The sequence below is a fragment of the Barbus barbus genome (genome assembly GCF_936440315.1).
Source record: "Barbus barbus genome assembly, chromosome: 26".
Taxonomy (NCBI): domain Eukaryota; kingdom Metazoa; phylum Chordata; class Actinopteri; order Cypriniformes; family Cyprinidae; genus Barbus; species Barbus barbus.
The window spans coordinates 28873019-28899688 of NC_136754.1; the positions used below are offsets into that span (position 1 = coordinate 28873019).

Below are 26670 nucleotides of genomic sequence, written 5' to 3' on the forward strand. Positions count from 1 at the left end.
GAAAGGTGCTAAAACATGATTCACAGGTGGTGCCAAATAATTTCTCTCTCTATTCATAATTAAAGCGATTGTATGGATGATGACTCTTGTGGATGCACACAAATGAAATTGATTCTTAATAGTTTCATAGTCGTCCTTTCCTGGCTTTGTAATCATGTGCTGTTTTATTTTGTTGTTCATGCTTTTATGATGTTATTCATGTCTGTTGTCATTATCCTTTTCAGATTTGAGCTGTTTTGCACAGTGTTTATCTGCTTTGTGTTCATGATATTGAAGCAGAGATCTCAATTGTTGGGATCTCTAAGATTTGCAATTGTTTTTTTTGTTGTTTTCTGGTTTCTTTTTTGATGTTTTTGTTAAATTGCACATGGATGCTGATTGTTGAACGTATAGTGTGTCCGATGAATGCCTACTTGTCATGTGGATGCGTGTTCATTACAAATTTTTCCAATTAATAATTAGCTTGGCTTTCTATTGCACTTTTATTTCCTGGCGACTTGCAGGATAGCTGCAACCAATGTAATTGAATGGGTTTTCTGTATTACCTTTTCCATTAAGGGGCAATATTTGCCTCGCTAAATTGATTTCCAGGTGGATTTTTATCTTCTTGCATCAACTTTTGTCAAATTCTTGCACTTATTACATTAGATGCTTTTTCTTTGCTTTGTAAGCCTTCTGTATGATATTTTCAGTGGTATTCAGAAAGTGTTGGGGACAAAATCCTCTGTGGCTAAAAGTGGTAGGGACCTGTATCACCTACAAATTATGCTTGTAAAAAAATGTGTTAAGAATAATAGGAAATGTTCAAATGTGGCATCAAAAAAAGAACTTAAGACTGTTGTAATAAGTAATAGAGAGAATGTTAGTTTATAATTTGATAGTTTTTATTGTTGAAATTGCTTCATATAAACACAATCAGATTATTAAAAGCAAATCTCAAAAAATATTAGATTTCCACTTTGAAATTAGTAGATTCATATTGATGCTAAATCAGTAGATGTTTCAAATAAAAAGTACTTGTTTCCTGATATAGTTTTCTAAACTATGGATAATGTTGGTGATGAATTGCTTGTTACATTTCTTATTTGTAAGTTGTTTTAGACAGAAGCTGCTAAATGAGTAAATGTAAAATGTTAACGAAACATGCAAAGGAAAATATTAGAAAACAGTGAATAAACCAAATAAGGAATAATGAAAACATTGTTAAATGTCTTGATAAATCTAATGTGTAAATAATGTGTAAATAATCAAAAATCCAATACATTGACAAAATATAACGATCTAAAAACATTTTAAACACCCAAGACAATTGATCAGCGCTAGTAAAAGAAGTTAATCTACATTCTGTATCCCAAACCCATAGGCCTACTTATATCCTCATGAATAGAAAATCATTCTTAAACGTAAATTGTACATTCTAAGCATAGGAATTACACTGTATAATTAAGATGAGATGTAGCTGTAAGCAACCGAAGAGGTGTAGTCAACACTGCCTCTGCGTGATCCACTTCTTGAGCCGGAACGAGACCCTGCTCTGGATCCTGTACGCGAGTTTGTTCCCGAGGACACATTGTAGGGGCTGCTTATGCCTTTGGAAGACATCGAAGTAGCCGGGAGCATCTTCATGCCATTGTTCTCCTCCACCATGCAGTTATCCATGGCCTCTTTGTATGAGATTTTAAGTTTGGTTTTAGGACAAGTCAGGTTCTTTATGTAGTTCCTCGTGTCCTGCAGCTTCTGTGCCCCTTTGCCATCAAGCCATCCTCTTCGGATGGCCTCCTCAATGCTCACCCGGCGGCCGGTTTCTGGCTCTATGAGTCCACCCGTCATGTACTGGAACTCCAGAAACCTCTGTCCTGCCTCGTAAGGCAACCATTTCTCCTTAATGGCCTCTGCGGCGGAAAGTTTCCTCTTGTTCTTCACATCCTCAAAACCGGCATAAGCCTTCTGTGCTGGTTTTAGCTTGATGGACATGTCTTCATCGATAAGGCTTTGCTGTACAGCATCCGTCAGGGAGAGTCTCTGGCCAGTAGCAGGATTGACAATTCCTCCAGTGCAAACCTGGGCTTCCAAGAGCCGCTGAGCGGTGATGTTGTCCACTATTCCACGTCGCTGTGCCTCGGGGATAGTTATCTTCTCTAGGGTCTCAGTATCAAAAATGGCTCCCACGGGGCTCTGGTCATCAAAAATATCAGATGGAGGGGAGAGCATAATGGATACGCTAGCAAAACGTTTGCGGATGGTTGGAGATGATGGCGCAATCTGTGTTGGACTACTGCAAGTAGCAACATCCTCAGGACTGCTGGTGCAGATGGAAAGCTCGGAACTGCTGGTTTTACTTGTGATCAGACCTGCAAACTCGTGTAGTGTCAGAGTCCCGGCACGGTACTTGTCCAGAGTTTGTCTATTAATAAGTCCCCTATCTAGGGACTCTTGAATGTCATACTGGGTTCCGGTTTTGCGGTCGACAATAAGTAAACGCTTGCTGCCGTCAGATGTTTCGATAGTGATCTCCTCCCACTCGCACTCTTGTTCCGAAAGCTCCAGGAAAGTGTCATAGTCGATTAACTCTCGATGGTACGCTTCTCGTACGGTCATTTCTTTACCGGTGTCAGGGTCTACAATAACCACTCTCCTCTTGCGCACTGTGTTCTTTTGAGACGTCATTTGCTTTTGCTTCTTCTTGTCCTTCAAAGGCAACAGTATAAGCCCAGTCTTGGGGTCTTTAATGCACCTCTTTTTCAACTGAAGATATGTGAGGTTATCATGGGTGTTGGGATCAAAGAAACCTTTGGTGTCATCGCCCTCGTATGCCAAAATCTCGTTCATTTCGCGGTCGAAGTAACCTTTCCTGTAAGCCACTTCCACATCAATCCGATGACTTCCTTTAGGATCAATAATACCGCCACTGGCTATCTGAGATTCCAGCAGTCTAATCCCATGACCCTTCTCTATGATCTCTTTCTCAATTGCTTGAAAGAGTGAGATGATCTTTCCTGTTGCAGGATCTTTGTATCCTGTCACAGCCTTTTCAGCAGACAGAAGCTTATCTTTAAACTCCTTTCCCACAAGAGCTCTCCTCCATGCTTCTTCCACTGTCATGCAGACATTGTTGACTGGATCGATTATGAAACCGGAGGCCGCCTGGGCTTCCAGGAGCTCCAGGGTGGTTCCCCGCCGAAGCAGACCATCTTTCATGGCCTGGTAAAAGGGCAAAACCCTATCATTGGCCTCATCGTAGATACCAGCGATGCAATCAGAGCCGCCTAGGTACGATCTGAGCCTGTCCTCAATTTCTTTCCCTGTTAGTTGTCCTCGGTTTACTTTATCCAAATCGGTCTGATCAAGCAAGTTGGATTCTACAAGCTCTGTGAGTGAGACCTCACCACGGAGACCTTTCACTGTAATTTTCTTACTGCTACTATCAGAGACAGTCTGACTGGTTTGTGTACACCGACAACATGCAACCGGACGCTGTTGCAACAGCTTCAATTCCCTTTCCAAAGCCTCTTTCTTCGTTATGAGCTCTGAAATCTCCTTGTCCGAGACCTGAATACGACTCTTGAAGCGTTCTTCCAGACTCCTCAGCTCGGCAGTCAATCTTTGGATCTCACTCTGCAAGGAGGCTTTGTCTCTCTGTACTTTGTCTCGATCTGCCTCACTCTGTCTGATCTGCCCGTCCTTTAACTCATATTGGCTTTTCCAGTACTTGAAATCCTTGGTTATTTTATCAATTTCATCCTGGAGACGTTGCTTTTGTTTGATCTCAGATTCCAAGGAGAGTTTGATGCGCCGGAGCTCTTCTTCGGAGCGCTGCTTGTCTTTGTCTTGTTGTGACAGCTTCAGTTTGACGAGAAGACTATCTCTTTCTTGCACAATTTCTTTGTAGTTGGCATCAGATCGCTGGATCCTCATGGATGTCTGTGAACATAAAAGAGAATTGGTTTATTGATGAACTGTGTCACATTATAAATAATTTAGAAGATTTAACAAAGGAAAGAATTATAACACCAACACCATACTGATTCAAACATAGTTAGAATAGAACAAACAAAAAATATTTGTTATCAAAGCAAATATTAAAAAAGCTTTTTGTGGAAAGATTGTAACCATGCAGTGTTATGCAGAAAGTGTGCTTTCAAAGGTAAAGCCTTATGCAGTAAAGTGTTATCCAGCAAAGCCATATTGATGTAGCTTAAATTGGTGATGTATTTTTGATTCAACTGATGTCACTCAGAAAAAAATACCTCAGAGAACTGCTTTTGGATTTGGGCAATTTCCACCCTTAAATTTTCTCTCTCTTTAGTCAGATCATTGATTAGTCCCTGCAGTTCCAGTGCTCTGTTATTGCTGGTTTGTAACTGGAATTGAATGGCAGACAATCGGGAATCGCTTTCACTCTCGATGGTGCTCAGGCTTCTTTTCACATCATCTCGCTCTGATCGCGTAGTCCTCAGTTCCTCCTCCAGCCGCAGATGCTCTTTGGTGAGATTCTGGGTGAGGCTTTGCAACTTCTCAATCTCACTAGTGCTCTCATTTAGCAATCGACTCTTGTCTTCTATAGTCTTGTAGAGGGAATCGTTGCGTTGATTGGCCTCACGGACAAGGGCTTGTTCCCGCAGAAGCTGCTGTTGCAAAGCCTTCAATTCAGCATTGACTCTGTTCAGATTCTCTACTGTGATTTTATACTCCTTCTGGCTTCTCTCCAATTCATCTTTCGAACTGCGAAGCTCCTGCTCATACCTGCGCCCAGAGGTACTTTCCTGCTCTTGATGGACCCGTAGAGTGTTGATGGTAGTGGTATATTCACGGCACATCTGATTGACCTTCTCCAGCTCGGTTTCGATCCTTTTCCTCCTTGTGAGCTCATCCTGATTACTCCTCTTCTCCTTTTCCAGTTCAGCCTGCAACTCGTTCACCTTCGGCTGCAGTTCACTGATGCGACTCTGCAGCCGGATGGAATTCTGTTCCAACGTGCTCTTTTCTTTCTTTTGCATCTCCATGTCTCGCTTTATAATGAGTAGCTCTTGCTCAGAGACCTTTAGCTTGTTAATGGTATCGCTGGTTGAAGTGTGCTTAGAGAGCAGTTCAGCCTGAGACTGTCTGAGGCTTTGATTCTCAACTTCCAAGGCTTTCCTCCGCCTGCTCTCGTCTTGGAGATTCTGGGCCAGCAAGGTAATCTCACGGGTCTTTTCCTGAGCAGCTCTGTTGGCCTCTGCCAATTCCACCCTGTGTCTTGTTTCTGTCTCTTCCCTTTGACGCGTTATGACCTGAATCTGTGACTCCAGTTCCTTCTTGAACCTGCTCCCCTCGGTTGCCGAAGACCTCTGCTGATGAGCGTCCTCTTCTGCTTTCCTTTGTGCCGCTTCGACTTGGGAGAATGAAAGCCGCAGCTTTCTGAGTTCCTCTTCCAGGTCTCTTTTCTCAGAGGTTAACCTATCCAGCTGAAGTCTCAGAGTTGACGATTCCTCCTCCTTCTGTTGTGTTGTCTTGAGCACACTGGTCTTGGTGATGTGGATCTCAGATTCATAAGTTTGCTTTAGGCTACTAATTTCCTGGTTCAACTGTGTTCTTACCTTTGAGGTCTCTAATTCTGCTGCATTGCGCCGAGAGGCCTCATCTTCCAGCTGTAATTTCAGCCGTTCAATCTCCCGCTCTTTTTCTTTGATGGCCCTTTCAAATTGACTTTTGGACATACTGAGCTCCTCCAGTTCTTTCTGTCTCTTGCGGACAGCAAGCTCATATTCCTCCTGCTGGTTGGTGTATCGCTCCTCAGCCAGCCTGCGTTTGCGTTTCTCCTCCTCGACGAGGAAGGTGAGGCGGGACAGCTCATCTTGTAACTTATTCAGCTGATTCTGGGTGCTGTCCAGGCTTTCCTGAGTAGTACTGCATTGTCTAGCCTGGGTTCTCTTGATATCCTCCATAGACATAAGCTCTTCTTTAGACTGGGTCAGCTCCAGCCGAAAGCGAGCCAGACTATCCTCCAGTGACTTGTTCTTTTGTGTTTGGTCTTTCAGATTGTCCTTGAGACGTTTTAGTTCTTCCTCCAAAAGGTCAATTTTAGTGTTCCGCATCTAAAAAAAAATGCCATATTGAATAGTGTTAGATAGTGGTAGGAACTTACAAGCATAGCAAATTCTCACTTTTAAGAAAGCATTTTGAACATTGAGCTTCTAGTCAACAGAATTTCTAATGGGGACCATCAAAATAAAGTGTAGCTCTAATATTCAGCTTTAATCCTAAACCTGTTAACTTAACTTGACTATGTAGTGACATATCTGTAGTGTCCTAAACAAGGTGACAAAATTGTTACAGGTGACAAAAATAGCCTTCAAACAAATTTATTTGTAAATGTAAAGAATACATTCTACATTATATATTTCAAGGATTACCAAACATTTTTGTCTGTTGACCTCCTAAACAGTGTTATTTTAGTATTATTGGAGATACTAATAAAGTTTTTATTTTTACGTTTCATTTTCAGTTTAAGTTTTAGTAATTTTGTTGCTGCTTTTGTCATTTTTTTTCTTTTCATTTTTAGTGATTTTAGTACATCAAGTTAAAGTAAATGTTGCCATGTAAACTACCTGGGGGGAAAAAACAAATAAATATATATATAATTAAATAATTAAACGTTTAATGGTTTAAATTTTAGTTTCAGTTTTACTTCACTATAATAACCCTGCTCCTAATACCGATGTACACTTTTAAAATAAATAAATAAATTTTTTATGTTAAAATGTATTGGATTTCACATCTTTGCATGTTTATGTTTCCTTTTTCTTGTTCTTAAATTTCTACAAAAGGTAAAATAATATAGATCATAAATTTGCATGTTGTTTGGTATTGTCATCTCATGAATGGGGTTTCCAATTTGGGAAGCTCTGGTTTAGAAGTTTATTTGGAAGGATATATTCACAACACATCAGACACAAAATTTACCTTTAACTCCTCCATGTTTTTCATCATTTCCCCAAGGAATTTGTAGTAGTCGCTTGAACGCGTCAAGAGCTCTATGTAGTGTGACTGCAGCTCTGCCGCCTTTAGTGAGACAGTTATAAGTCAGTGAAGATAGAAAATGCACTCATAAACTCAAAATAAATCATAAATCATGTTTTGTACTATGTGTGAACCTAATCTTTAAATCCCGGATGTAATATGATTACCTCCTGCCTCAGTTCAGTGGATGGAGACTGCAGCATAGTCCTCTTGATGGGAATGTTGAGCAGCGTCTCCAGTCCTGCAGTGTAGGATGCCAGCTGGAGCTCATAGTCCTGAAAAAACAGTTATATGAGATCTGAGCCTTCTGCACTGCTTGTATATACTTGTAATTATCAAATAAAAAAGATATAAATCTCACCTTAATGGAGGCAGCGCATGTGTCTGCATCTTTGACCACATCTTCCACTTTTTCCTTCTTTCCTTTGATCTCAGAATACAGCGCCTGTTCATTGACAACACAGTTTTCCAAAATAAATATGTTTTTTGCAATTTTCACTCAAATCCAAAATTCACTTTCTTAATCAGAATGTATCAGTAAAATATTAATTAGTCTAATTAAAATTGTGTTTCGGACAAACATTATTGCACTTCACTATTGAGCGAAGAGCAACAAGATCTGAACCAAAGAACCACATGATACTTATTCATGTATGGTTTTCAGGTAGGATTACTTTTTACACCTCTGTTGAAAAGTGCCTCTGACGCAGAAAAAAAAGGTACAAAAGTTGTCCCTGGGGAGATACTTTTGAAAAGGTACACCTTTTTACTTTATTTACCCCTAAAGAGTGCATATTAGAATCTTGTCAATGTGATAATTTAATCTAGAAAACACCTCACTAGATTTTGTAACAGATTTAATAACACTTGACCAAACGTAGGTATTTTATTTTAAGTGTATTGAACTGACTTTTTGCTGGTTGAGGTGGTCCATCAAACTGTCCAGACTGTTGAATTTAGTAATCTGGAGGGCATCTTGGCGCTGACGTGTTTCCTGAATCCATTTGTTCATCATGGAGTTGGTTTGCTTGTAGTGATTCAGCTGTTTCTCCTGTTTCTCAAGGTCCCATGCCCTGACAAACAAGCACGAAAAATCGAATAAAACTAATTATAGTGGTGATACTTTCTACATTTCTACACCATTTTCCATTGTGTAGTCTCAAAAGTGCATGTGGAAATTCTTGCCAGAACAGCATATTTTTCCATACCTGCTATCAATCTGAGCCACAATTCGGCGCCACCGGTCAGTCATCTGTCCAGCGAGCTCTGCGTATCTGGACAGGTCAACATCACACTGGTGGAAAGATTTGTCTATTTGACTGTTCCACTGCACGGCCTTGGACAGCTCAGAGTCCATAGCCTTCAAAACACCTTTCTTCTGCTCCAGCTCTGCTTTCATCGTCTGCACGGCACAAGACATAATCAAATAGAAATATATAAGTGACATGCTCAGTCATTTTGAGTCAGAAGTCAAGATGAGCCATTTTTTGAGTCATGCAATTATAAGAAAACACATATATTATACATATTTTGTGCAACGTGTGACACAAGGCTTTCAGTCACCCCTAAAGAAAGCATACATTATACTTTCTGAACAATTTAGACTCTTTTCAGGTCTCTGTCTAAACTCAGACTTAAATAACTATATCACAGACTTTTCCTTTAAAGCTGCAACATAATAAAGTGTGAAAAAAGAGGGGTTTGAATACTTTCTGAATGTACTGCATTGTAAATGTTATATTTTTATTTAACCTGTTATTGATATTTTAATAATTTTATTTATTTTAATTCTAATATTTATTTTAATCATTTAATTTGTATGCTTGAATAAATCTCCTAATTCATTCAAAAATGACTTTTTATTTTTTATCAAAGACATTTTTTATGAAAACCACCATTAAATTATTATATTTTACAAACAATAATCCTAATCCTATAATTTTTCATAAAGTGATTAAAACTCAAAATGTGTTTTAGGGTCAAAAGGCCTCAAAATGATGGTGCATGTCATTATTTCAAGATATGTTTTTTTGTTAATAGTTTGAATAATTAAAATTTTTCAGTTTCATTTTAGTTTAGTTTTTGTTTTATACATAAATAAATCATTATTTTTTTATTCATTTTTAGTTGTAGCTGTTTTATTACATAAAGTTAAACTAAATTCAAATTAGAAATGTTGCTTTGGCAACTAGCTGAAATAAAGTTTTTTATAGAGTATTTTATTTCAGGTAACTTACTTTTGTATTAAAAAAATTGTTTAAGTTTTAGTTTTAATGAACTATAATAACCCAGACACACACACACACACATATTATGTACCTGGTTAAAAAAAAAGACAAGTTGTCATATTAAGAGATATATAAACATAAACCATAATATAAATATTAAGTTCACCTTGAGAGTCATGAGGTACTTTTCCACTTCGTTCAGATCAAGAGAAGTCGTATCTTTTTCTGTGAGGCGAGCCTCATGGACTTTAATGATGTCCTCAGCCTGCAAGAGGTTCTGGAACAGAGCCTGAAGAGCTGTGAGCCTGGAAACACAGACAAATCCTTATGAGAAAAAGATTACTGCTAATTAATTCTCATAACCCCCCTGTTACACCTTGATGGACAGAAACAACTATAAGTAAGCCATTCATAGGTTAATTGAATTAAAAATCTTATATATATATATATATATATATATATATATATATTCTTGGATCTTAGATGTCAAGGAGAAGCTGTTTATTTACACTGCAAGAGAAAAAAAAACATTGTATGTATTTATGGATTTCCAATACTGAAGCCATAGTGACCATAGATATAATACTGCTTACAGCTGCTAATGAAGCCTCTGGAGATGAAACCCAATTATAGTAAGGGATGTTATATTTCTGAGTTGCTCTAATCAGCTGACCAATCAGAGCAGACCTTTTCAGAAACTCTGGCTTTAAAGAGACAGAGCATGAAAAGAGGAGCTGCAGCAATATGATACATTTTTTTATCACGTAAATATATTTTAGCACACCCCAGAAATAAAATTATTAGATGTACATTAGCATATTATCCCAACTAAAATCTGACCCCTAAAGTGGACCAAAAAGTAAATAACCCTAACCTAACAGTCCACTATTACTCTAATGAGAGTTAGTTGACATGCGTTGCAAAGTTACTTATAGTTACTTATAGCAGAATATTTAAAGTGGATTACTGAAACAAAGTGTAACCATACTGAACTTTATGTGATTTACGTCCTCTGTAGACAGCAAGACATTTCAGCATGTTTAGGAAGAGAGTGAAATAAAAAAATTAATACATGCAATACTGGTTGTTTTAAATGTTCTTGCCTCTGGATATAAGCGACTGAGAAGCCTTGCAGGCCTCCCAGTTTCTGGTTGATGTGGTCCAGTTCAGAGTGCAGGAAGCGGGCCTGCTCTGTGTTAGTGCTTCCTTTCAGCTCTCGCAAGATCTTCTCCCTCAGACGCTGATACTCGTCCCGGATGGAGTCCAGATCACGATGAACAACCTGATGACACAGACCAGACACAGATCAAATTTACTGATTAAACTAGCTCAAAGGAATCAAGAAAAGAAAACAAAAACTATATTTCATCACAGTCCCCAATCTAACAATGCCACTATTAATAGAGCACTAATAGGCCGACTATTTTCCACTTTGTCACTGATTCTGTTATTCTGTTCTGTTTTCTGATATTCCATTATAGAAATGTATTTTGGCAAAAGTTATAAGTTGTCGACCCAGCTTGGAAAATTATACTTTTCTCATTTCTCATAGGTAAACCTCCAAAAACATATTTTTAACATGAATTCCACATCACTCTTTAATATTTTATAACTTGCTTCACATGGACAACTAAATGCATTGGATTTTTGTGAAGATAAACTTTTTGAAATTCAGTTTTTAGTTATGAACTGGCAGTGGCCAAAAAAGGATTTACAAATGATTTTCCAATTGATCTTTTCCTGTAAACTCAGAGATCAGAAGGAAATTCAGCTGTGTGTGGTGAGAGAAATCAACATTTTGGATTATAGACGCCAATAAAAATCACAGACTAGCCCCTGTATATGTTGAAATTTCATTTTATCCCCATGAGAAATCATTATAGTCGGAAAGGTGCTTCATGCAATTTTGAAACTTGAAAATTTAGGTAGCATGGACTTTCAATGCATAGACAAAAATGATTAGAGATTATTAAAAATATCTTCATTTGTGTTGTAAAGTCAAACTAAGGTCTTTTGGGAGCATGAGGCTGAACCGTCCCTTTAATTGACTCTAATTAGCTTTTAAAGAAGATTTAACAGATGTTCACTTATTTTCTCCAGTCTGTGTTGTCAATGATCACTTGTTGTCTTCAGTAAGATTTTGGAAAGTACAACTGTTTGTGTGTTATTCATGAAAGGGACAGTTCACCTAAAAATCAAAGTTCTGTCATCATGTATTCACCCTCAAGTTGTTCCAAACCTGAATGAGTTTCTTTCTTCTGTTGAACACAAAAGAAGATATTTTGAAGAATATTGGTAACCAAACAGCTGACGGTAGCCATTAACTTCCACTGTATTTTTTTTTCCATGCCACTGAAGTCAAAGGCTACTGTCAACCGTTCAGTAACCCACATTATTCAAAATATCTTCTTTTGTGTTTAGCAAAAGATAGAAACTAATACAGATTTGAAAGATCTCGAAGGTGAGTAAATGATGACATGGTTTTCATTTGAAGTCAGACTGTGTCTATAATTGTGACTGTTTATGAGTAAGCAATGCAGAAATCTGATCTATCAGCTGATAATTGGCCTGGCCATGAGTAATTGTTCTAATAGACTAGGGCATTAGCAGTGATGCTTTGTGTTTGATTGTACCTGCAGCAGCACCAGTCTTTGGGAGCACTCCTTTACGCTGTTCTCTTTCAGAGGCACGTGGAGGTGCTGGATCAAGCCCATCTCCGCCACCTCCATCCTGCGTCTGAGAGCACTCACATCTGACATGGCACTCACGTTCAGCCCGGAGCTCACCAGCATCCCGTTAGTCACCACCGCCTTCCCATCTGTCTCCACCACCTTCTCCACCTCTGTTCTTACTCCATTCTCCCCTACGAGACAAAACAATAGCACAACAGTTAGGCTGGTTCCTCTGTAAAGCAACAGTGAATGAATGAAGGTGTCCTAAAGCAGGCCATAGTCTCTAAACCTCCCTCCTGTAATTTTCAATTATATGTTTAGGAATGAGGCTGAACTCTGAACAGTGGTTAGTTGCTCAAATTTGTCATGAATTAAATTGTAAGATAAAGATATGTGTGAAGGCAGGGTGAAGGACCCGAGGGAAACACTTGAGACACAGAAATATCTCCAGCCTCTTTTTTAGTTCTTGTTTAAAAGTACATTAATAGTTTTAGTACCTTATATTATTGACTTTTAGGTCTCAATTTTGCCTGCACCAATGTTATTTTAGTATCACTGAGATACTATTATAGTTTTTATTAATATCTTGAATCTATAATTTACTTTTTATAATTATATAATTAGATTTTTTTTATATTTTCTGTTTATTTTATTTTTTAATTTTTTCCCCATTTCAATTTTAGTTAGTTTTTTAAATTTTATTGTGTGTTTTTGCCATTTTTATTAGTTTTTTTTTTATATGTTATTACATTTTTTTTTTTTTCAGTTTTTTTTTTTTAGTTTTAGTTTAGTTATTTTACATCAATTTAAACTAAATTGAATTAGCTGAACTATATTAAAATTAGCTGGAAAAAAATGTGTGTGTGTGTGTGTGTGCGTGTGTGTGTGTGTGTGTGTGTGTGTGTGTTTATTTATTTCAGTTACTGTTCATTTTATTTCAAGTAATGAAAATATTTTTCTTTCATTGTTTTAATTTTAGCTTCAGTTTTAGTTAACTATAATAACTCTGGCCTGAACTAAGAAAAAAAGACTTTATCAGGAGATCTGCTAAATTCCAGTGAAGTTGAACAATGAGTGTTATGTTGTGTAGATGAATTAATTTCCATGCATCCATCATCAGTTTGCAGATTCAGGCAGATGTATGCATGAAATCATAATTTATGTCAATTGTCTATTTGTGTTTGTGAATGAAGTAAAAATATTATTTCGGTAGATTGGCATGTGTGTAGAAAACAGCCAATCAATGAACTTCAGTATTAACAACTTTAACTGTTTCAAGGATTCTTTGCATTGTTTTTTTCTAATCAAATTTACTTGATGGAACTCTTCTACAGACCCAATCTCTGGATTAATAATAAACATTAACCACTGAAGTCCCTCTGCAAACATCACATGGGTTTGATATCCATGCCAAGACATTCGTGTGTATTGATTATAAAGTGCGTCTGGATGCTGTGTGCGAGTGTCTTACTGTAGTTGGGCAGCTGGATCACCAGCCGGTCATAATGGGACTGAGCTCCTGCGTACTGCATCTCCATCTTTCTCTTCTCTTCATCACTAAACATCTCAGAGCCGATACCGTTACGCATGAACTCCTGGTAGTGGAGCTCCAGGTTCTTAATAATGTTGCGATACTCTTCAGGACGCATTTGTGACAGCTAAAACAGACAGGGAAAGAGATACAAAAAACGATGGAGACATTTGTGAAACGTAATTGTAAGTAAAAAGCATAAATGGCATAGAGTCAAAGACTGATCTGATCAAGTCATACCATTGAGAGTGTGAGGGAGTTGATGTACTGAATGTCCTTCATGCAGCACTGCCAGGAGATCATACTCTTGATGTTGATGTACAGCTGACTCCAGATGGACATGATGGCTTCGTAGTACTGCTCGTTCCTGTCAAGCAAGCAGTTAATCAGTGCATGTCTTGTTGCACTATGATCTGTGTGCATGTGTGTTTTTCTCGTACTTCTTTGCCAGACTGATGCTCAGAGGGTTTGGAGGAGGGATGAGCAGACACACAGACGGGATGAGCATTTCCAGTCCTCCAGGTCCAGTCACCAGCCACTTACTGCGCTGAGAGTTATCTTTCAGGATACCTTCGTTCCCTTTCAGAATGCCCTTCTGTAAAAGTCAAACAACATTTCAGTGTTTCATACCGTTACGCATAAATACATACACTGTATGTTTACGTCCTGGCGTATTAAAGGCGCCATTAATCAAGGGGTTTAAAGAGATATGATCACTTGATATGATAAACAGATTTCATTTAGGCTTTTAAGCACACATACATAAAGCTCATGAAATATGGAAAACACAGAAGTTTATTTACTGCATGTGATGTGCTCTATGTATGTGCGTCGGTCACTGTTTACTGAACTAATATAATTTAGGCTTTTATGTACATCATATAAAGCGATCATGTCTATTCACAAAACTTGGTTTAAACAGCTCGTTTCATATGGATTCATTTCACATCAGCTTTATGACCATTTTCAATCTTCTACATTTTTGGTGACCTGGACTTTGAATGGAGGGACGGAAACTTTATAACTTCATTTGTGTTTTGAAGACGAAACAAAGTCTTAAGGGTTTGGAAGAACATGAGAGTCGTTAAATACTGACAGGGTTTTAATTTTTGGGTGAACTGTCACTATAACAAAGCCAGTGTTTGGAACTGACAATCATGTTTAATAACAGATGTTACTCTTCAACTGTCCTCCTACTTCTTAAGTCTTTCCACTGGTTAAAACAACATTTTATTGGTACTCTGTTCAGTGCCTGATGAGAAATCACTTGCTGACAATGCTAAAAGAGAAAATGGTTTTACAGCGTGCAAATTCTTAGTAATGGAAATGTTAATCATCATCTTTTAAATTGCGTGTCACATTATATTACGATAGTCGAAAAATGTTGATTTGCAACAAAGTGGCAGTTAATATGTGGTGTCTAGTGTAAATTAATATAGAAATCTACTGATGAGAGGTCACAAGGTCACATATTTGTAAGTCATATTAGTAATTTATTACTGTACAGTAATTTGTTACTTTAGAGTCATTGTGTAACTTAAAAGTGAAGCTAGTTGTGCACCAGTTGAAGCCTTTTTATTCATCTTTTATGAAAATAGACAGTTCTCAGTTTCCAGCCTAACTAATATGCTTAAGAATTAAATCACCCTGATGTGACCCTGAACCACAAAACTGGTCTTAAGTGTAAATTTTCCGAAATTGAGATTTATACATCATCTGAAAGCTGAATACATACGCTTTCCATTGATGTATGGTTTGTTAGGATAGGACAATCTTTGACTGAGGTACAACTATTTGAAAATCTGAGAGTGCAAAAAAATCTAAATATTGACAAAATCACCTTTAAAGTTGTCCAAATTAAGTTCTTATGCATTGCTATGATGCATAATATGCATTGCAATGCATATCACTGGTCAAAAATCAAGTTTTGATATATTTATGGTAAGAAATTTACAAAATATCTTCATGGAACATGATCTTTATTTATCTTTACTTACTTATCCTAATGATTTTTGGCATAAAAGAAAAATCTATAATTTCGACCGATACAATGTATTTTTGGCTATTGCTACAAATATAACTGTGCAACTTAAGACTGGTTTTGTGCTCCAGGGTCAGATATTACAAAGGAAATAAAGAGACATCATTAGTGTGTGTGTAAAAGTGACTGACCTGGTCCTGTTTGAAGTCACACAGGGCGTTGACGATGACCGGGCCGCTGCTCTTCTCCTCTGGGTTACGAGGCCTCAGACACACGATGCTCCTGGACTTGCTGACCAGCGTCTGCACCCGCCTCTTACTCTCCATGATCCTCTCTTTCTCTTTCTACACGCACAATTATTTACACACTGATGAAGAACGGGAACATTTTCTGTGCACACAGTATTAGCATAGTGCAGTCACATCATATTTACATACAGCAGGTAATGACATTGTAGTACATCATGTGTTTAATATTTGTAGATTCAGCTCGACAGGTGTTTGATCAGACGTGGCTGTCTCACCTCCAGGTTTTTGATCATTTCTGCCAGATTCTCCAGAGGTGTGTTCTTGTCACAGGTGAACTTACGGATGCTCTCGTGGTCTTTCTGCAGTCTGGTGTACGTCTCATTGGCCTCCTTGAAGAACTACAAAAGCAAAAATAAAACTTCTTTACTCCCCTTCAGGTCCACAGCTGTATTCATTTGTTTTTTTTCCATAGAACACAAAAAGAGAAATTTTGAATAAAGGATTGGTTGCTCTTTTAAATGCAATTACAATACTGTGGACTGGGGCTTTCAAACACAAAAATCCCCATATACTGTCAGTATCATAAAAGCAATCCATACACCTTGTGTACTATATATTCCAAACCCTCTGAAGCCAAAAGATTTAGTGTGAATAATAAACCGAAATTTGAGGCAGCATTATTCACTATACTTTTAAAAACTAAATAAATATCTGTCTTTTTAAAAGACAACTAATCTTATCTTTATTGATGCGTTTTCTTGCTTACAACAAAACTGGCCATTATAAAAATCCCTTAAATACATCTGAACACTTCTTTTGTTTTTTTGCATACAAATATTCATTACTTGAAATAAAATAAAATAGTTGCTTGCAACATTTCTCATTTTAATTGTTAAACTTGATGTGATAAAATAACTCAAACTGAAACTAAATTAATATTATAATTAATATAAGTTATTTGAAATAAAATGAATAGATGCTAAATTACTAAAACTTGAAATAAAGTTAACTGAAGCTGAAAAATATTTAAAAATATATATATTTATATACACTAAAAGACAAAGCCTTACTTGGCTGTAAGCAGCGTTCTCCTTCAGATGAACATGGATGCACTTGGTGATCTGCAGTAACCAGCTCCACTGGGTTTGCAGTGTGTCCATATAAGCCTGAAAAGAAAACAGAGAGATGTGCTTATTTGCAGTGATGTGCAGAATTCCTTGTACAATATTATAATTTTAGTATGTGCCAGACAGTGCAAAGTCATATTAGCACACTTCTTTGAGGTCTTAGCATGAATGAGACAAGTTTTCACTGCCACTGTTTGTCACAGAGCTCGTCATTGCTCTAAGTTGAGCTTGAAGATGTTTCCTCACCCCTATCTTGTCAGATGCTGGGTGCTGGTTCCTCAGGAGGACGTCCACCTTTGTCTTCAGTTTATTCAGCTCTTTCTCTTTCATTTCAAGATCACTCATCAATTTCTGTCAGGAAGGATGCATTTTATAAGCTAAAATCATCAGGCATTTACATGACAGGAAATAACTGTCTGGCATAGTTAAGACTAGATTTTTCACTGAATGTGATTTTTTGCCCATGTGTACACTGATGTTGTATTTCATCAGTGCATGTATCTCAGAATTGAGCAAAATTCAGAATTTAATGATTCGACAACTGTCACCTGATCACTTTTTTTTTTTTTTACATAAAACAACAGCTGAAGAAGTAATTCTTGTTCTCATTTCTGTATTTTTTGCATTTTTTTGTCTCCGCTAAATTAATAAATGCATACAAATAAAGAAATGTAAACTCTTTACAATAAGGTTTACATTAAAGTTTGCAGTAGTTTTTTAATTCTCAGTTTATTAGGGTCAAATGACATTGTATCAAATCGTTATATTCAGTATGCATTTGTGATCATTTGCATTGCTGTGTATTATTTTCTGATGATTGTGCGTGTCTCCTCACCGAGTAGCTCTCTTGTTTTTGTGGGATGTAGTTGTCGATGTTTTTATCGCCCCAGTCAAACACCAGCTCCTCTTCCTCTCTGTCGTTGACCCACATGATGGCTCCGGAGATCTCCTCGATGATGTTCTGCAGGTCTCGCAGCTGAGCCGTACGCGTATGGGACATTTTCTACACGCAAGAAAGAAGAAACGAAGCACAGACACTGGAGAGTACTGATCTGTCAAACATTTACAGTCTAAAATAGTCACTTCCCATTTATATTATATTATATAGTTTGATGACTACTATTGATCTAAAATTGGGTAAATAGTTATAATAAAAAAATTAGCAGGTGTGTCAAAACTTTTGACCATCAGGGGCAAATGTCTAAAAAACAGAAAACATTTGACAGTGTACAATCTATTTAATTGAATCACTTGCGGTTGATTCTGGTCAAAGTGTAGGAACGCCTCAAAGATGATAAAGAGAAATAAGAGATGTTTCATTAGCTGACCTGTAAATTGTCCCATTCTTGGTCCAGAGCGTGGAGTCCGGCCTTTTCTCTGCTCTGCATCTGAAGCAGAAAGATTCTGTCAGTACATGTTTATTAAGTCGCTGGGGTATATTTGTAGCAATAACCAAAAATACATTGTATGGGTCAAAATTATAGATTTTTCTTTTATGCCAAAAATCATTAGGATATTAAGTAAAAATCATGTTCCATGAAGATATTTTGTAAATTTCCTACCGTATATATATTAAAACTTCATTTTTGATTATTAATATGCATTGCTAAGAACTTCATTTGAACAACTTTAAAGGAGATTTTCTCAATTATTTTTTTTTGCACCCTCAGATTCCAGATTTTCAAATAGTTGTATCTCAGCCAAATATTGTCCTAATAAACCATACATCGATGGAAAGCTTATTTATTCAGATGATGTATAAATCATGAAAAATTGACCCTTATGACTGGTTTTATGGTCCAGGGTCACATATATTATAAAACAACACTTGAAACAGTTATTATGTGAATTTATTTGAATGTCTTTCCATTTTAGTTGAATGTAAAATGCATTCTGAGTGGTGCACTACCTTATTCACTGAATTAACTGTCAGTGCAGTGTTAATCAACAACACCCCCAGTCACCCAGGCCTGTGTTAGCGGTGCACACAACATACCAGTTCATCCCGAGCTCTGTCCACTTCCAGGCTTCTCTGGACTGAACTTTGGAACTTGTTGTGATTGAGGATTTGTTGGCTGATGGTCTCTGCATCGTCACCGAAGGGTGAGGTCTCAATGAGTCTCTGCAGCACACAAACACACAAACCCATTCAGACATGTGCCCACAAACACAACCAACTCATTTGCAGTCCTCTGGAGAGTCGCCTCATTTTAAACGCTGTTACATTTCTTCATATGGTCAAACATGGTCAAAACAGCAAATGAAAGTACAAAGCAGGGTAGGTTAAATTAACTTTCTGTTTCAAAAACTGAGTTAACTATCCAGCGTATGTGATAAACCACAGCATATGTGAACCTAACCTGTTCTTTTGGGTGTGACAGCACAATATAATTATAAAGCATTGTTATGCCACAGCAATATCAGATTTTATTTCACCTCATAAATCTTCAACCCAACACTTTCTCATCTCTCTCATTTGTATATTATCAGTCTTAAATGTTATGTGAAATTAGATTCAGTGTCTCAAATCATAGTACAATATGTTGAGATGAGCATACACACACAAAAAAATATATATTTTCAGTGGGCATTTTATCAGCTAATATTGCCCACAATTTTGCTTCAAATTAGAATTTGGTTCAGAACTACAAACATTAATAAAAAATTACTCAAACAACAAACATGGCAGATGTGTGAAACCGACTTTTAAAGATGAATTTATGACCTGTTAGTATGTCTCAAATCTCAAAAGTTTCCACTTTTTATTCACAAAAAGAGTAAATACTTCAAGCGCATAGTATAAATGGGACGCAGCCAATAGATAACATTAGCTTCTGTTGGTGTAATATTCACTTCCTGTGCTTCTTCCTGTTGTTCACTCATTTCCCTAAGAGTACCTTCACCTGTGTCTAGTGATAGTTTAACATTATCATGTGTATATATAGCCTTCCTTTTCCTGAGCTCATTGTCGGTTATTGTCTTTCTTTCCATTTCCACGGGTTTCCTCACGCATTCCTGTACTCCTGATTATATCATTAAAAGCTGCAGTTAGATCCATGTCTCTCCTCGTAACACTGTGACAACACATATAAGACACATCTGAACTAATGTAGCAAAAACAGAGAAAGGATTAAAAAAAAAACGTATTGCACAACAGCCCAGTAGTTCAGCGCAGTAAATCACAATTAAACTAGACATTGTGCAATGCTTGTTTTGGGAAGCCATTCCTTCTGTATTTCCATTTGGTGCAGAAATGACACCTTCAAGCTCACTGTTTAATCACAACGTGATTTTCTTCACTTGTGTCTGAAAGCATGTAAATGTTTAAAGAAAAGTTAATAATTAGTGTGATTTATAGCCTCTAGGTGGCAGTGATTAATCATTACCGTCGGCTGAGGACTAAAGCGCCTCTTTCATGCTGATCTCAGATCAGTTTCGTGGTTTCTTATATAATGTCTGGGAATCCGGATCAGGGTCCGTAGGAGGGCCGCACTGTTGTTTTGGTGACTGTGGAGTTGTTTGAAGTATTCGTCCTGACAGAACTCAGCGCAGATAAGAACACAAACCGCTCTGAACCAGTCACTCTCACTGCTTTTGTCTTGGTTTCTTTTGCTCCAGACACTCCCTGTTTTTTTCCCTCCCTCCTTCCTGCTCGGGTGAAACAATGCGTGCTCTGTGCTGAACTGTGCTGAACTGTGCAGCGGTGTGTGTGTGTGTGTGTGTGTGTGTGTGTGTCACAGGTAGATGATAAGTACGCAATATTTGTGTGCAGTATATGGCTGGTTACTAAGAAATAAAACAAATAAACAAGCAAAGAGCCTGAGCGGGCACTGAGTGAATGTGAGGAGGATCTATCTGTCTGTCCAGTTTAAAGAAAGAGGCAGAGAGATGAAAGTTTTAATTCACGTCTAACTTCAGACAATCAAGTCTCGCAGAGTTTCTGCAAGTTTGATGAAGGTCATCTTTTAAGACCAAGCAAAAAAGAAAAATGGTTAAAACTTTGTTTTAAGCTCCAATACTCTCTATTAACAAACCATTAACTACAACTTTGGCCTCAAGAATGTGCTGCTTATTAATAGTTAGTAAGCTAGTTGTTAAGGCCAGAATATGTTCATGCAGAATATGTGACCCTGGAGTCTTAAATCGCTGTCAGTGCATGTTTATTAAGTCGCTGGGGTATATTTGTAGCAATAGCCAAAAATACATTGTATGGGTCAAAATTTTAGATTTTTCTTTTATGCCAAAAATTATTAGGATATTAAGTAAAAATCATGTTCCGAGAAGATATTTTGTAAATATCCTACTGTATATATATTAAAACTTCATTTCTGATTAGTAATATGCATTGCTAAGAACTTCATTTGGACAACTTTAAAGGAGATTTTCTCAATTTTCAACAAATAAATAATGGCTTGAACATCTCTGCTCCCAAACATTAGAATATGGAGTAACTTTACTGTGCCTTCTGACCACACTGAAAAAAGTGAAGTTTTTCTTAGTATTTCTGTCTTGTTTTCCAGTGCGAATGTCTAAAGATTCTTAGACAAGAATCAAGACATGTTTACTTGAGAAGACTATGTCTTGTATTCTGTGGAATTTTAATTATGATTAAAACAAGAACACATCTGCCAAGTATCTGCCAAACAAAGTAATTAAAGTTCATTAAAACAAGTTTTCATACCCTGTTGACAGATATTTATTGTTGTTTCAAGCATAACTAATATAACTTAATTTTGCTCAATTTGTAAGTCTTCATTTTACTTTTGCATCTCAAGTAAATATATCTTGATTTAAGGATGTTTGGATTGAAAACAAAAATACAGAGGACGAAATTCTTTTTTTTTTGCAATGCATGCAGAATATGATGAAAGTTTAAGATTTTCTGCTCTGATTTACGACTCCTAAGGCCTTAATTTGCGGAAGGGCGAATGAAGACCTTTAAAGACCCACAAAAACCCCGTCTTGCATTTTCTGCCACTCATTTGCTTTAAAGGGAAAGTGCTCAAACGGGTGTGTGTGTAGTGGGAGTGGCACAGAAACACCGGGTGTGTCTCCTGCTGTAGGTGTGGGCGCCAAACAACTCCATCACAAGTAACAACAAGTTACTGTCAACACAGGGAGTCTGATACACTCCTCTCTCTTTGGCAATGCGTCAGATCTCAGTGAATCCGAATGTGAGATAAACCTGACTGCTTCCACGCACAGGCACTGAACCGGCCTGGACTTGAGGAGGAGGCTGAGGTGTGAGAGTAAATTCCAGGGAAGTGCTGTCATTAGGGGCTGTACGAAGTCTTTCAGCAGGGTGAGAAATCACAGGCTTCTCGACTCACTGCTGTTTTCCAGACAGCCCAGGAGACAAACTGGACAACAGATCTGCTTTGGTAGTCATGTAAAGAGAAGCTCCAACAAAACCTCTACGGTTTGAGCCAAAATCAAACACAGGGGATGATATCGCACTTACACTGGAAGTTTATCGTGCACATATAAAATAGCTGATGTCAGTAGAGAATATCTTGTATTTATCTGGACTTTTCCTTTAGTGTAAATAAAGTCATAGTTCACCCAAAAATCAAAAATCTGTCATCATTTACTCCCCCTCAAGTTGTGCAAAACCTGTATGAATTTCTTCCTTCTTTTCAACACAAGAATACATTTTGAAGAATGTTGGTAACCAAACAGTTGTTGGCTTGGAAAAAAAGGACTGTGGAAGCCAATGAGAACTAGAAACTGTTTGGTTACCAACATTCTTCAAAATATCTACTTTTGTGTTCAACAGAGAAAAAAAAAATAATTCATTCAAATGATAGTTGACACAATATTCAATTTTGAGTGACCTGTCCCTTTAAGTCCAACAATTGATGGTAAAGTACAACAAACAAACTAGTACCACAAATGTTCTACAGTAGTCAAACACCGCAAAAGGAACACGTGTTTTTAGTTTTTCAAAACACACAATACTGCTGATATCTAAAAGTAGCTGAGACTGAGATTATTGCCATTAAATTGCATCTCATTTACCTTTGCTCAGCAAAATTTTGCCATTCCAACAGGAGCTTTGCATGAGAGCAAAAAAAGTTTGCCACAAAGATTACACTCATGTTTAGGTTGGTTAAACGAATTGCTTTCAGAAAAAAAAAAGCACAAAACTTCTCACTGTGATGATAACCTTTCAAAAGAGAAATATTTAGATACTAATATGTGCACTTCAGGTGCTAATATGTTATATTTAGTACCTTTAAGTTACTAAAATACACCCTTGAGTGGTAAATAAGGTAAAAAAGTGTGCCTTTTGAAAAGTAACAGCCACAATGACAGCTTTTGTACCTTTTTTTTTCTCAGAGTGCACTGACCAACAGAACGTTGCTCGGTTTGAAAGGGACTTCTGTATGAGCTGTGCTTTATACATCTCTAGCTTTGTGTCCTTTTTTGCACCCAAAATTGTGCATTGTGAGAATTATTTTGCATTGACAACATTAAGGGTTATAGATCATTAGATGAACCTCATCTAACTGTTGTCCCTGTAAAAGTGCACTATGAGATGAAACAATGCAACAGCTCATCAGTTCCTCATCAGTTAAATTGTTTTGTTTTTAGTAGGTATATGGATTGAGAGTTTTTCTCAAGCTATTGAGTTTTTTATATTCCTTTATATTTCCAGTGAATGACTCACACATAATGTTAGCTTTGAACCGACTGTTGTGCAAGAGCAGGTGTGCTGTTTTAAACTGTGGCCCAGAGACAGACCTTTTTCTGGTTGATCCATGCCATTGCCTCCTGGTAGCTCTTGGTAGGGTCCTCCCATGCGATGACCTCTGACGCGATGACCCGATTGCCTCCACCAGCGGTCCTCCTGAGAGTGGTGCCCGTGATGGAGCTTCGAATTTCTGCGTGAAAGGCGTGACAATCGTCCAGACTGCAAGACAGAACGAAGATTAGACGCTTTGCTTTGAAACTGCAATCCTCTTTGTTTTTTGTTTTTAATTAGAAATATCTGGGTGTTCAGCAACTGGCATTTTATGTCCCATTAACTCAAGAGATTTCAGCTTTTTATTATCATTGTGAATAGCTGCGATAGGAATCACAGTTGCGATTTTTTAAGACCAATTACGACTTTCTCTCAGTTGAAATGTAATTAATAAGTTTTTCAAAATTGTGTATGCTTGATTATCAAAGGGACAATAGTGTCAGTGACTAGCATGCTTGAGATGAATTATGAGACATGCAATCAAGCAATCAAGTGTTTTTAATTGTGTACCATTTCCAATCAATCTGGGTTTTTTGTGCAAAAAATGTGAAAATATTAGCTGTGAAATGAGCTTACCCTTGTGAAAAAGAAGTCCACTTAATAAAGTAATAAAGTACATTTACAACTGTGTTATTTTAGTACCACTGAGATACTATAATAGTTTTTATTGATATTTTGAATTTGTTTTATTTTTTTATTTTATTGTATTTTCATTTTAAGTTAGAGTTTTAGTTATTTTGTTGTTTTTGGCATTTTTATTAGTTTTTCAGCGTAAAAATTTCTACATAGTTCTTATTTATTTCAAGTACAGTATATCAAGTTAAACTGAATAAAAAATAGGAAATGGAAATGCCGTGCTTGCTGTGCTTTAAAGAAGCACTTTGATGTGCTGAACTCTAAAGCACATGTAACAGTAACTGTAGTGTTATTTGATATAACATTTAAAGTTAATATATATTGAATGCACTCATCTGCAACTTTATCATTACAAATGTGTAATTACACAAAAGAAATTTAATTTTCTAAAACTCTACAATCCCAAAAATGTCCACAGTTGAAGAAACACCCATTGCTGCTGAACAAATTTCACAATATATTCCTGGTTACAGACATGAAGTGTGCATTATATTACAGCATACTAACAGGTTTAATTTATTTATGTGAAAACACACAATCGCATGCTGCAGGTACCTTCGGTTGATCATTTCATTGGGCTGACCGGCATTGCGTAAGTCCACGGAATACTTATTCATCTGCTCCATCAGAGCAGCTGCCGCATTCATGTTTTTATCCACTTCAGCTGCTGGTCCCATCTGCAGGAAAACAACAGAAAAAAAACATTTGAATCACGTGGAAAGCAGTAAATGCTGTGTGTGTGTGTGTGTGTGTGTGTGTGTGTTGCATGCTTTGTCAAAGTATGTGTGAAAATGACACTTACATTCTCTAGGATGTTCTGTGCTCGGTTCAGGTAGCCCATGCACTCTTGGTAAAGCATCTGAGCTCGTTTTTGAACAGACATGGACGACATGCTAAAAAAAAACAGACAAAATAAATCAATAAAAATACAGTAAAAATATTACATTGTTACAAAAATGTTACAGATCATGTATTAGATCACTGAATAGATTTAACCATCATGCAGTTAAAAGACAGATCAGAACATATTCTCAAAGGGGAATAGTATTTAACATGTTGTGGTTAAAAACAAACAAGCCAGGTTACATTTTGAATTCCAATCATTTTAATGCATGCACATGCAAAGTACACATGCACAACAATTTTATGAAAGCATTGTTTGATATGTGACCACATAACAATAATGCACAATACACCTATATACACAATGGCCATGTATGGCGTATCCAATTTTTATAGCTAAAATATTAGTATTTTATAGATGTGGACTTAATGGAGACTTTTCATTTAAGTATCAACTTTTTCTCGGATGTTTCACTAAATTTCACCAAAATAAATACTAATGCAAATATAACAATTGTTGACGTAAGTATAGAGTTAATCAATTAAATTATATGCTATAGCACAGATAATATATTTTCTTACTTTTTAATAGCAGACTTTGTTTATAAATAACAATAAAACACTTGATCATTTATTTATGGATATTTACCTCTGTCCTCCTCCTCCTCCTCCACCTCCTTGTGAGTTTCTGGAGAATGTCTGTGTAACTGTCTGCGCATAGCCATCATTGAACTCAGACTGGAATCCATTTCCACTCATGTAGTACTGCGCGCCTTCATTCCGGGGTAAACTGTAGCCCACGGCGGTCAGATCGGGCCGGGAGTTGGTTCTGCGGCCGATCATGTGGAGCCTGGTCTGAGATCCGGACAAACTCATCTCTGTGGAAGACTACAGCACCAATTCTGTGACCGGTCTCAACCAAAGAAAGCGCAAGCAAAGTTATGGAAGTGCTCCTGCTCTGCTCTTGCTGCGCGTCTTTGCGCGGCGGTGACTGCGCGGATACTGGCCGCTGCGCTCTGGATAGTTCCGGTTTTGCAGTTAGACTACACCTGCGCATTCTCCCTGAGAGAGTTCACATGAGGCGCGGCCCAGGAGGCGCGATATCAGTCATCCTCACTTTCCCACGGAATTCTTTCATACGGTCGGATAAGGATGTTTTTTCTGCTTAAATCATTTTTTCACAATTTTATTTTTTTTACTACTTCAACCACAGCCAACAAGCTGCACATTATATCAAAAGCTGAAGATGTCCTGTGAATTGTTTGTTTTACCTTCACTACTTGATCCTCAGCCAGCAAGCTGCACATGCATTCTATCAAGAGCTGGAGATGCTTTCCAGTTTTTTTTCTTTTAATAAATAATTTTTTATTAATTATATATTTATTTTTGATTAATTTATAAATTTTTCAAGAATTCATATGTCATTTATTTATTTATTTATGTATCTTGGGACAAAGAGACTGAACAGTATGTCGATGGTATCCCATATCATAACAATCAGTGAAATGGGAAACATGTACATCTCACATCTGTAAAAAGTCAAATTGTATCAATAAATGACACGTGATTGCAGGGAATCAGAAGAAGCATAAAGCACGCCCTGTCTGACTCAAATACACAAACTCAAACTCAGAGGACTTTCTCCTCTATGTGTGTGTGT

The 26670-nt window shown here is 37.2% G+C and overlaps 1 protein-coding gene across 1 annotated transcript; it reads right to left on the reverse strand.

Moving 5' to 3' along the window:
* Positions 1 to 864: 864 nt before the first annotated feature.
* On the reverse strand, positions 865 to 26049 carry LOC306845521 (desmoplakin-A-like). The gene is made up of 24 exons (XM_079378385.1): positions 25660 to 26049; positions 24970 to 25060; positions 24723 to 24844; positions 23531 to 23699; positions 18783 to 18908; positions 18115 to 18174; positions 17622 to 17789; positions 17033 to 17137; positions 16730 to 16825; positions 15935 to 16057; positions 15603 to 15755; positions 13871 to 14025; positions 13671 to 13797; positions 13371 to 13557; positions 11861 to 12090; positions 10331 to 10509; positions 9394 to 9532; positions 8208 to 8401; positions 7910 to 8072; positions 7361 to 7444; positions 7167 to 7274; positions 6943 to 7041; positions 4248 to 6074; positions 865 to 3921 (listed from the first exon to the last, which is right to left on the reverse strand). The coding sequence occupies exons 1-24, from the start codon at positions 25884 to 25886 to the stop codon at positions 1444 to 1446; spliced, it is 7410 nt and encodes a 2469-aa protein (XP_079234511.1). The 5' UTR covers positions 25887 to 26049; the 3' UTR covers positions 865 to 1443.
* Between the last annotated feature and the right edge of the window lie 621 nt (positions 26050 to 26670).